This window comes from Uloborus diversus, chromosome 3, assembly GCF_026930045.1.
Source record: "Uloborus diversus isolate 005 chromosome 3, Udiv.v.3.1, whole genome shotgun sequence".
NCBI classification, from domain to species: Eukaryota; Metazoa; Arthropoda; class Arachnida; order Araneae; family Uloboridae; genus Uloborus; species Uloborus diversus.
Genome location: NC_072733.1, coordinates 146818951 through 146831047, shown reverse-complemented (window position 1 = coordinate 146831047; position 12097 = coordinate 146818951). Strand labels below are relative to the sequence as shown.

Genomic DNA, 12097 nt, shown 5'->3' with positions numbered 1-12097 from the left:
CAGGAAAGCTTATTTTGCGTTAGTTTAAATTCAGTAGTTGTGTTTTGATGAATAAATATTAGAAAATACCAGATTCTTCAAACTTGAACGTTAATTAAAAGTAAACTCCAACTTAGTGTGTATCTGTTAGGTGCCATTGTCATTTTGTTTCAGAATGAGTGTGAGGATTTATACCATAAAAAGGTAAGTTCTTTTTTCTAGAATTAAAAAAAAACTGTCACTTCCGAAATTTTTTTGTGTTTACAAAATCTTAAGAGTATGTAAATTAATTATACAAAAATAGTAGTTATTTTATTCTAAAAGTTAGTTCTTATAGATGCCTCGAATTATTTAGACATTCTATAAACGCGCCTCCTTTAGGTACTGAATTTCTGAAAATAAGTTGACTCTAGCAGTTTATAAAAATATGAAGGTGTTATTTTATGTAGAATATAATAGGTATTTTGAAAGCATGTCTGGATAGCAAATTAATGTATGATATTTTTATATTGTTTATGTTTGGATTGTTCTGTTGAGACATTTCTACTTTTCATACATCGAAATTTGAGTAACTAAGCGTTTTTTTGGCTGAAATAGTTATTCACTTTGGTTATGCTTTCCGCTTTAAACATCACAATTTGAATCGCTTTGCTCTTTTTCAGCAGAGTATGAGAAGTTTTTGTTCGATGAAATGCATGTTGGAAAATAGCGTTTGTTCCTATTGGTACATATTTCATTGGTGAGCTGTTATAGTAATTTTATTAATTTAAGCATTTTAAATATTTTCTAGTAATTTTTGTGTACAAAAGTAAGCGTACAAAAACTTTCTAGTTTCTAGTATTTTTGAAGTGTATATTCCTGATGTTTTTTGTTGTGGTTTTATGTTGTTTTTATATATATTGTGTTCTGAAATGCTTTGATCGTGTGTTTTTTATCTGAATTTTTCCTGTTGGCGCTAAAAAAGCATTGCTAAGAACGATGTATGACATATGTCGTCATACATCGTTTTCTTGGCGACGCTTTTTTGGCGCCAACAGGAAAAATTCGCCAAGGGTGGGGTATATGACATTAGTTCCCCATTTCTTTCCAAACTTCACTTTAAGCTTTTTTGATAGGGATTTTTTTTTTTTTTTCCTTCAGATTATCCGCAGCAACATACAATATGGGCTACGAAATGTAAAACTTTTCAACAAATACTTTGTGCATTATATGTAGGAAAATACAGCTCTCTTTTTTTTTTTTAAAGAATATTTCCGCAAGAGAAAAAAAGAAAAAACAAGAGTGTTTCATTGAGTTATATCATTTGTGCATTCATTTATCAACTTATTTAAATGAACTAAGACACTTATGCATTTTGATTCAAAACTGTTTATGGCAAAATTTTTACACGCCACAGTATATAGAGGTTGGCACTGTTTGATTCCGCCTTCCATGTTCATCCACCCCTTTTAACCATACAGCATTAAAAAAATTTTAAAGTGTGCTCCTGATATTCAAATTATATTCCTGAATATATATACAATATAACTTTTTTCAAAATTGAATTTGTCATGTTGATAAATAAGTGCCTCTACCGACCCACATATTACATACAAAATTTTATTTTAATCAAAAAATATTTAGGTGTCCCACACCAAGCCTAAACTTTATCATTTTCTTCAAAAAAATGAATTTTTCCTCCAATATTTTTTCTATAACAGAAAAAATGTTAAAAAATTTTCAAGTTGAAACATGTACACAGTAAAGTCGGAGAAAAAAGGGAAAAAAACATCATAAACAATATATAGGTCTCCCGCATTTATTCTGAACTTCCGTGATTTTAAAAGAAAAAAAAGCATTTTACAAGGTCATGTGGCTCGGTTAGAAACAGGCTTTCTAATCCAGAAATCCCCATCCCTAATCCTGAGGGATCCCGCATGATATTTTGTGGGATTGAGAGCAAAATCCCGCAAGATTTTCAATGCTGCAAAGATTTTCTATGCAAACATTTTCCAGTTTTTGCCGCTCATAAAACGAATATTTTCAAAAGCGTCATTTGAAGTTTGAATCACCTTCCTGGTATTTCTGCAAGAAGAGCAAAAAAAACTTTGCGTCTGATATGATGAAAGATGAAAATGAATTTGTATTCGATGTTTCAGGTTTCATACGTTCAGCAATGGAGAAAATGCATAAAAATTATAAAAGTTTTTGAAAACTGTCACTAAAACTTAAAGTCCAGAAATTTGCGCTTCAGAAAAGATTGAGAAAGTGCAGTACAGATTGCAAAACCCACTGAGGTAGGCAGAATACAATGTTGGAACGCTTCCAGTAAGCTTAAGGAAACTACTCAAAACCTTTAACTTACAAAAAGTGCACAATAGTTTTCTTTGAAGAAGGAAGCAATGAAAAACCTATCATTATTTATGCTCTCTAACCTGTAGAAAGTGCTTGTCGATGTCTTTGTCACCATGACGTTGATATTATAAACGTGAGTGGTACCTTTAAAACTATTTTGGATGGATTAGCTGACATCTACAATATTCGGCAAAGTGACGACAGAAACTTGTATGAAACACAGGATGATTCTCAGTATGTTGAGTGGCTCTAATTTTTTAAGGTATCTTTTAAGTGAGAGGTAAAATTAGCAAATTATATAAAAACTTTTACTGAGACTGTGACTTGGTGAAACCAATCAGCATTTACTCCCTGCTGTAATGAATCATATACAGTGATACAATGACCAACTTTAATGTTGTTAAATGGGATACAGAAGAACACAAATCAAAGACATTGTATTTGTCCAAAATTTGCAGTTCTTGAGCAAAAGCCAAGCATGACTCCCATAAGAAAAGAAAAATATTGGAACAATTATTAGAAGGTCATGAGGTTTAAGGACATTTTTTGTTAAATGGCCACAATTACTAAAACTCTGTAAAACTAAGTGCTGTAGAGCCATAGCCCACGTTTTCACCAATCACATTACTTTGGGGGGAAAATCCCTTCCCATCCCATACGAAGAGAAGGGCACATTTTTATGTACCAAACAATAGTTTCTTATTATAATGTGACTTCACAGTACTCTACAAATGGTGTTCTGAAAAAGCCTCCAGCAAAACTCATGCATCCTTTTAGAGCTTTTGAAAAACAGTAGTATAGGAAAAGCTTGATATAATATGATAATACATATAATGTTCTACACATGTTTTGGTGTTTAGTTTTTTGTACTTAATTCTTGTAACAACATACTTTTATTGAATAAAATGAAAATTATGTTATAATTTTATAACCTTTATTTTTTTTAAACTTCACAAAACTAATCAGAAAATAAATTCAAATATTTTTTTATCCTTTAAACATAAAGAAATGTATCAAAACTTCTTCATTAGCAAAAAAATTTAAAACCAACATTTGCAAAAAAAAAATAAAAAAATTCAAAAGCTAATACATTTATAGTGAAAATTCTAACTTGATCCTTATTTTTTGCGTGCTATGCGGGAACCTAAATCTTGCATGAGAGCAAAACCTTTTATTTGACGATAATTCCCGGCTTTATTACTCAAAATTTTCAACTTGAAAAAATTGTAACATTTCTTCTGTTGTTAAAAAAAAAATGTAGAAAAAATTGATTTTTGAAGAAAATTATGAACTTTAGACCTCATGCGGGACAGCTAAATATTTTTTGATTCAGATGAAATTTGTCATGTAAGACGTGGGTCAGTAGGGGCAACTTTTTATCAGTTTGGCAAATTGAATTTCGAAAAAAAGTTTTTTTCGATACACCCTAATACACAACCCTTTAAAACATATATTTTTGTTTCTTTTTTTCTCCTTTAAATTCTTGAAAGGGACTTTTATTTTGGGATAACTCAGAATCAAAATTTTAAAATTTTAATCAGTTATCAAATAGTTTGGATGAAACTTTTTTTCTCCATAATTTGATGTTGTCAAATAAAATTATAGCCTTGTAAGCTTGACATTTGAGTAGTAATCATTGGAGGAAAATACATGCACTGTATCCTCAAGATCAGGGGGCCTTTTGACTGTAGGAATTTTTTTAAGAAGGAAAAATAGAAAGAAAATAACAAAATTTAACATATGTGTTTTTCTTTGAAAGAAATTTGGATCTTAATTGGGAGAGAAATTACATCACACTTATTGAAACAAAACTATTAGTTTCAAAATTTTGCTCCTTCGTTTACATCATTTCTTGATTTCAACTTTCGACACTTGGACAATCTCTAAATGCTGCAGTCCTCAGAGTGCACCACCCAATCAGCCTAAAATCATTTTTGGACCCTAATTTTTTAAAATTACTAGGAAATTTCAACTTCGAAACATTTTTGTGGGAGATTTGCAAATCCATCCCCCTCACCCACATCTCTAAAGATAGCCTAAAATTAAGTTTTTAAAACTTAATAATTTTAATAAAATTTCAGTGAGTTTGTTCAAAAATTTCGAATGGCTCCTCCCAAAATGATCGACTAGATACGCCACTGCTCAACCTCACCTACTGTATCCACATCTATGTTAAGCAGTTACAAGGTATTTTAATCAATTTTTCCCCTTTCCAATCATCCTGTTTTTATTTAAGCGTTGTAATGCAAGATTATACCATTTTATATTTATGAGTAGTTACAACAAACACTCATATTTTTTTCGAATATCATAAGATACAATTCTCAAAATCTTACAAAATTCTTAATTAAATCACTTACCATCATTTCTTCTGAACAAAGTATCGTGTTTCTCTTTTACTAAAAGAATACCTTCTTTGTCAAATTTATAAGATGGTTGGGTTGCAACAGCCAAGATTTCCTTTGAATTGAACCTCATGTTGAATATAGAACAACCTATAAAACAGCATTTATTAAAGAAAGAAAACCATTATACACCATCATTTTTTACTTAAGCATATCTAGAAGTTATAAAAGGGGCATTTAAATAGATAATTTTTAATTTCATCATTTTTAAACAATATTGCATCAAATTTTAAAAAGAATAATAGAGCAGTTGTTAGAGCAAATTTTTTATGTTTTTTTTTTGTCGTGTCTATGAAAGTATTATTAGATGTAGAGTCTTGATAACGGTCTGTCTAATTTCATTAATGTGACTTTAACATACATTTCTACCCATGAAGACAAACTTCCTATTCTTCTAACTACCAAACGGCACGACCTTGAGGGTCACAGATCTGGATGAAACTCTGGATTTAGGTTAGTTCCCACTAGATATGAGCCCAGGTAAAGCGGTTTGACAGCATAGGTCCTAGTTCGGCTGTAATGGGGTTCCAAAGTTTCTAGTTTAGCCTTAGAATGCAATGGTTTTTCCTTTGAAATTAACCTGTTTTTACTCTTTTCTCGGTATTGCATGGCACCCAACTGAATACATTCACAGTATAGAATCAATTCCACCACTCCTACATTGCACTAAAAAGAGACGCGACAGATGTTAGGAAAGCAAATATTGTGCCAAAATTTCAAATTCGAAAGAAAATGCTTTTGCAGTTCCGGGACAAACCAGCAAAGTTAGACCCTACTTGCAGCGGAACTAAAGCCTATGTACTCAAACTATTTTACCTGGGCTCATATCTAGTACAAACTGACCTAAATCCAGATATTTATCCAAGTTCATGACCCTCAAGTTCTTGCCGTCTGAACTACACTGATTTGCGGGACTCCACAATTGAAGTGGCGTCTTTATTGGAAATAGAAACTTTGGGACAATATCTACCCTCCGAAGACATTCGACATCTCTTGCCAGTACAACGAGGGGGGGGGGGGATATTGTGAATGCATTTTATTGACACATACGGCAATGCAGATCAAGAAAAGGGTAAAGAAAAGTTAATTTCAAAGGAAAACCCATCACTTTTCTGAACTCAAACAGCAAATTTGGACCCCTGTTGCAGCCGAACTGGGGCCTATGCGATCAAACCGCTTTACTTGGGTTCATATCTAGTGCGAAATGACCTAAAACCAGAATTTCATCCAGATCTGTGACCCTCAAGGTTGTGGCGCTTGGTAGTAAGATCAGCACTTATAGTTGAACAATCAAAACGTCGCTCTGTATCAGTTGTATATCTGGGCAGCAGGGTTTCCGCTACGGTCGCATTTTTTGCATAATGCGAAAACACTATCTGAATTGCGAAAATAAAGCAATGCATTTTTGCTTTTTTGCTCAAATAAAAAATTAATTAATTTTAAAAAAAAAGAAGAAATCTATGATCCTAGAAGGGAAGTATGTATGGCGATAATCAACTTAATCTCTTTTAAATCTTAGTTAAGATGTTTAAACTACAATTAAGTTCAATAACTATTAGTATTATCTAGCGTTATGTCCCCCCAAAAACTGCTTTATTAGGAGGAGGAGACTGCAACGTTCTAAACATCAATCGTGTTTTCTTTTTTTATTTTATGTTTTAAAAAAATAGCTGTTGTACTTATTTCATCAAAGATGTCACAGATGAAATATGAATTTTATTTCCAACTGGAGATGAAACACACTGAGGCATATATAAATATATGAGAATGTGTAACATTTTAGCATTTTGCTAACATTTTCCCCTCAATTTTAGCTTTTATGCTAAAGAACTTTTGAACGCAACTTAAATCCTGCTGGGCAGTTATCACAAATTCAGTAGACTGTCCTGTACTTTTCTATTACATATTTATATAATATACATATTGTTGCCTAAGAACAACAATAAGATATCTTAGTGTTATTTCTGGGATTAGATATTTTACTGTTGCTCTGAGGCAATGATATGCAGTACTCTAGAAAATCTTAGGTAATGCCACTTCGGATTACTGAAAACTCAGATTATCCAGAAACTCTTTCAGACAAAAATTTTAGTTTTCAATAGACATAAGGAGTAGTATCTTTTACTTCCCTGTACAAAGAAAAGAAGTATTTTCTACACGAAAAATTCATAACTGAAATAAAAACATAAATTTTGCTTTTAATTTCCTCTAAACAAATTTCAATTTTTTTTTCATGTAGTCTGTATGTATTTTACTAGTACAAATTTGTAGGCAACCCAAACATGAATTCTGACGGTGCCTGAATCCATTTTGATAAGTTTTGTAATAACCTCTGTATCTATATGCTTGCGAGCGTATGTATGCATCTCGTATTAAACGCAAAAAATGGTTAGAAGGTTTAAATTGCTTTATACGACTTGTACGGCGTTAAGTCGTAAGCCTTCTATTTTATCTGCAATCGGGTATGCCAAAAGGCATGATTTCATGTTTTTTTGTTTCAAATTGATGTTAGTTTTACGTATCAAGATTTTATGTACTAGGCATGTCTTAATCCATATTTCAAAGTCAAAGAATATTTCACGCCACTTATAGAGAGTGTTGTTGACACCAACCTCTCAGTGCATTTTTTATTGTTTACTGTATGTAATTAAATAAGTTTAACAACAGCTGAAGATTTTCATTTTCAGTTTTTAATGAAAATCATTTTTCGGAGACTAAAATATATAACTGAAAATATAAAGTATGCACCTCGAATTAAGTGGAATCTATAACTTTCGAGGCTCTTCTGTACATATATATGTATCGTGTCCCCATTTAACAGGCAAGGCCTTTATTTTTGCAACCATTAGTCCTAGATACATACTTTCATTTATAAAAATAGTCAAAAGAAGATGCAGAGTTTAGGTATTGAAAGTTAGAATCAAAAAATAACATTAGTGACAAAATATTAGTGAAATAAATTGTGATATTTATTTCGTCTTACGTCCGGAATTCAACAAACATTTTGGTGGCTTTATTTTAATTGCTCAAAAAAATTTGTATTCAAATTATAGGGGGAATCGGTGCTCGTTGGACTAGTCTCAATAATTTTAACATTTTTTATTTTAATTTATGACCAACAAATAGATCTTAAAGTCTTATAAATCTTATAACAAAATCACAAGGCAAAGTTATTGAACAAATTTTATTTCAGAAAAATTTTATTGCCATTTTTTCAGTGCTGATTAATTTTCATAAGTCTGCAACTTTGCTTTTTTTAAATGGTTTTAATGAAGAATGGAGTAACAATTTAATTATTATTATTTAAAGTAAGTTCTTTTCCTTCATAATTATTTGTAGTTTCTTTATTTTTTATCATAAAGGAAAAAAATTATGACAGCATTTCTTCAGACCAAGAATGTGGGGTATGTTGGTCCCACTTTTAGAAAACTTACAATAAACAAAAACTTTTACAAGAATTAGAAAAGCAATATTCTAGAAAAAGTAGCAGCAAAGTTGATGAAGACCCAAGTTCTGCTGATTCCATGCGAACCTATATAGGAGGGCAAGTGGGGGATCAAGCGTCCCCCCTCCCCTAGAAATTAGATCTTCTTGCTTTTAGTACTTTTTTCTTTGCAAAAATGTAAAAATATTTTTCCTCTAGCTATTAATGAATAAGTTATTAGAAATGTCAAATTTTAATAACTCTAATCTGTGCTGAAAAAGGTTTCCAAAGGGAAAATATCCGGCTAAACTATGGAGTTAAGCATTTAAATTTTTTTTTACCCATATTTTTTCCTAAAAGAGCCCAGCTTTATACAGATACATGTGTCTTTAGGACATACTGTAAGCTCTCAACGACAATCCTGATAAATCTGTTAGCACCAGTTGGAATAAAATAACACTAAATACACCCAAAAATATTTCGACAATTATTTGAAATTTTTATTTCACTCCAGCATTGCAATAAAATATTTTAAATATTACTATTTAAAATATATCAGGAAGAAGATTTTTGATTCTTGAAATCAAATTCTTCTTTGAAATTTCTTGCTGTAATCATTCAGAAGAAAGTTTATGAAACATATAATCAATCTTGAGAAGAGCAAAGCATATTATTGTTTCAGCATATAGCATGAAGTCACAATAAAACAAGAGAATTCAACGAAACAGTAAAACTGAGGAGGCAAAGTACACTAATTTTCAACCAAAAATTTGTTGATGAAAAACGTCTCCTGTTTCAATTGTAGTTTTTTTTTTTTTTTTTCAAATCATTTTACATCGAAAATGCATTTTGTTTCTCTCACTCAATATACAAAAAAAAAATAATAATAATAATAATATTTTTGCACACACAAAACTTACGCTTGTCATCAAGATTATTTCAAAACTGAAAGGCGCACATCACTGAAATCTTTATTCATGAATGTTATATAGTTTTCCCTCATTGACTTACAAATTTAGTTTGAACTATTTCTAATTGTATCTCATCATTTCTATCATAAGTATGAAACAGAAAAACAATCATGCAAATGTAACGGAATTTGTTTATTGCAGGTTTTTTTTTTCTTTTTTTTTGCTACAACAAACACAAATGCAACAAAACTTATATTTTCTGTGAATCTAACATTAAAAAATGAATCATTAAAGACACTTCGGTAAATTAAAAAGTATGAAACACAGAATAATAACACAAATGTATCGGAATTTGTTTCCTGCAGTAATTTTGCAATAAAAAACACAACTGCATCGAAACTAATAGTTCTTTTTTTCTGTTGAGCTAGCCAGCGTTAAATATTGAATGATTACGCACACATCGGCAACTTCAAAATACATGACAATGCATCGCGACCATGTCATCATGACAAAGCAAGCTGATATTTACACTTTACACTCTTGACGAGACCTTAAACCACTTAAACCTCACGTTTGCTGGACACTCTGATTGGACAATTGATTCTGACGCTCTTTGAATGAGGTTGCCTTAATAAATGTTTATCGCGATTTATGGCGCTGTTTTGAAACTATCGCGACTTTAGTTGAGAAGAATGCATATTGTTCCTCGCGTCTACTTATGATAATAAATATGGCTTTCAGTAGTAAAAAAAAGCAATTGTGTGAGACAACGCTTAAACCAAAGAATAACGCATCAGCACTGCTGCTTCTGTTTCAAGCGGTCAGCATGCGCTCCTCCCAGGACGCGAAGTGGGAAGCTTGGGCGCCGAAGATTGGGTGCCGTCGATTGGGCGCCGCAGATTGGGCGCCGTCGATTGGGCGCCGGGAACTTTGGGCGCCGAGCGTTTTGGGCGCCGGGAACTTTGAGCGCCGAGCACTTTAGGCGTCGCGAACTTTTGGGCGCCGAGCATATTGTGCCCAATATTCCCGGGGTCCAAAATGCTCGGCGCCCAAATATGCGGCGCCCAATAGACCACCCAGGACGAAATGGGAAGATTGGGCGCCGACTATTTGGGCGCCGAGCATTTTGGCCGCCGGGAACTTTGGGCGCCGACCCAAAGAGCACAAATCGTTCCAAAATCGTAGAAGTAATGTAACATCAACGTGATCACATGTACCGAAATCCTCTTAAATTCGTAGAGAACTGGTTGATAAAACAGCAAAATGTCCGCCCAGCACAGCGATTTTACGTGAAATCGCTGTAGATATGATATGACTTTCAACATTTTTGGGAGCAATTATCAACGTTTTTTGGATGCTTACAAAATATCAACGATATTTCTATTTTGGTTATATTGTTCTCTGGAGGAATTTTCAACGGATTTTAGAGGTTAAATGGATTTATCTATACTAATATTAGATGAACTAACAATCTGTTTCAGATGATTTATCAACGATTTTCTCATGTGTTTGTGTTACGAAATATCTACATAAACTGCATTTTGGTAAATTACCAATAATTTATAGACTGTTTGCACACTTTTTGAAAGTCTTAAAATCTTTTTTACCCTCAAACTTTTTAAAACAGTAATATACTTAAGATTTTTTAAAAAATCATTTGAATGAAATTCAAATTTGGAATATAACTCAATAAAATAATTAAGAAAGACAAGAAAAATGAAATAATTTTTAAATTAATTTCAAATATAAATAAATATGTATATTTTATTTAAATAATTTAAAAAATAACTATTCTTACGTTTTAAAAAAGAAATTTTAAAGATTTAAGACTTCCAAGAAACATGCAAGTAATCTATGAATCATTGATAACCTTTTTTGTGTTCATATTTAAGTAGACAATAAACCATTTCTTTTGTATGCACAATTCACAAATTTTATTCCAGCAACAATCTGAACAAACAAACAAAATAATAATAATAATAATATGAGAACTTTTAATTCAGAGCTATCTCTACGTCGTTTTGACGATCAGAACATTGTTTCTTGAATTTAGAAAACATAATTTAAAAAAACTTAAAAAGCAGGCAATTACTTACTTCACGTTAATACAAGAAATCGCTAATTCATTTACACACTCACGCTCACAACAATACTGTAACGGATTCGGTGCGACTTCCACTTTCTTGAAATGAAGACACAGTTCTTGATAAAAACACAGGAAATTTATTTACACTATGTACAGGAGAAACCGTTAACAACTGCTAAATTATTCATCAGCAATTATCACACAACACCGTAAACTCAACGTTTACACACGTATTTACTTCCAAATACGAAAACAACACAGCGAAATGCCTCGCTATAAACAGAGCTAATACACACACTCAGTTCGAAATCTGAATCGAAACTCTCCGTTTATCCATCGCTAACGGCTTTTATAAACATCCAAGAATTTTCTACAACATTCTTTCTGCTTCGAGAAATGCGTAGACCGTTATCAAACTTTATCAATGAAAATAAAAAGAATAGGGGGTTGTATACTTTAGCCATATGTTAAGGGGTTGTATATTCATTACGGGAAATTATTTACAGGTTACGTTACTACAATAATTACTATTTACAGGATTTGTAACATTGCCCCCTTCCCAAGGACTGCACGTCCCGGGCAGTACAATCCCCAGAAAGGGTGCCAAACTCCTATCACATGTTCACAAATACACACATTAAATAATAACTAACAGATACAGAAAACACAATAATAACAAGAAATATTACTAAACATTAAAAGCAAAAATTATCTACAACTTTTATGTTATCAACCATGGTTGTTTACGTAATACTCATGAACTATGGCCATAGTATGGGGCTAACCGATCATAATGTACAACCCTAGGTTTTGCATTAGGTGATTTTTGGATCCTCACTATGACGTCATTTAGTCGGTTAACGACTTTGTAGGGTCCATCCCAATGCGACTGCAATTTGGGTGAAAGACCTTTCCGTCGGATGGGATTCCATAACCAAACCTTGTCGCCTTCGTTGAA

The 12097-nt window shown here is 32.2% G+C and overlaps 1 protein-coding gene across 1 annotated transcript in view; it reads right to left on the bottom strand.

Moving 5' to 3' along the window:
• Positions 1-9553, bottom strand: part of LOC129218707 (inositol polyphosphate-4-phosphatase type I A-like) — a 161656-nt gene extending 152103 nt beyond the window's left edge. The window contains exons 1-2 of the mRNA XM_054853029.1: positions 9063-9553; positions 4674-4808 (exon numbers count right to left, since the gene is read on the bottom strand). Of these exons, the coding sequence (XP_054709004.1) occupies positions 4674-4791 (118 nt within the window). The 5' untranslated portion in view covers positions 4792-4808; positions 9063-9553. The remainder of the gene's footprint in view (positions 1-4673; positions 4809-9062) is intronic.
• Between the last annotated feature and the right edge of the window lie 2544 nt (positions 9554-12097).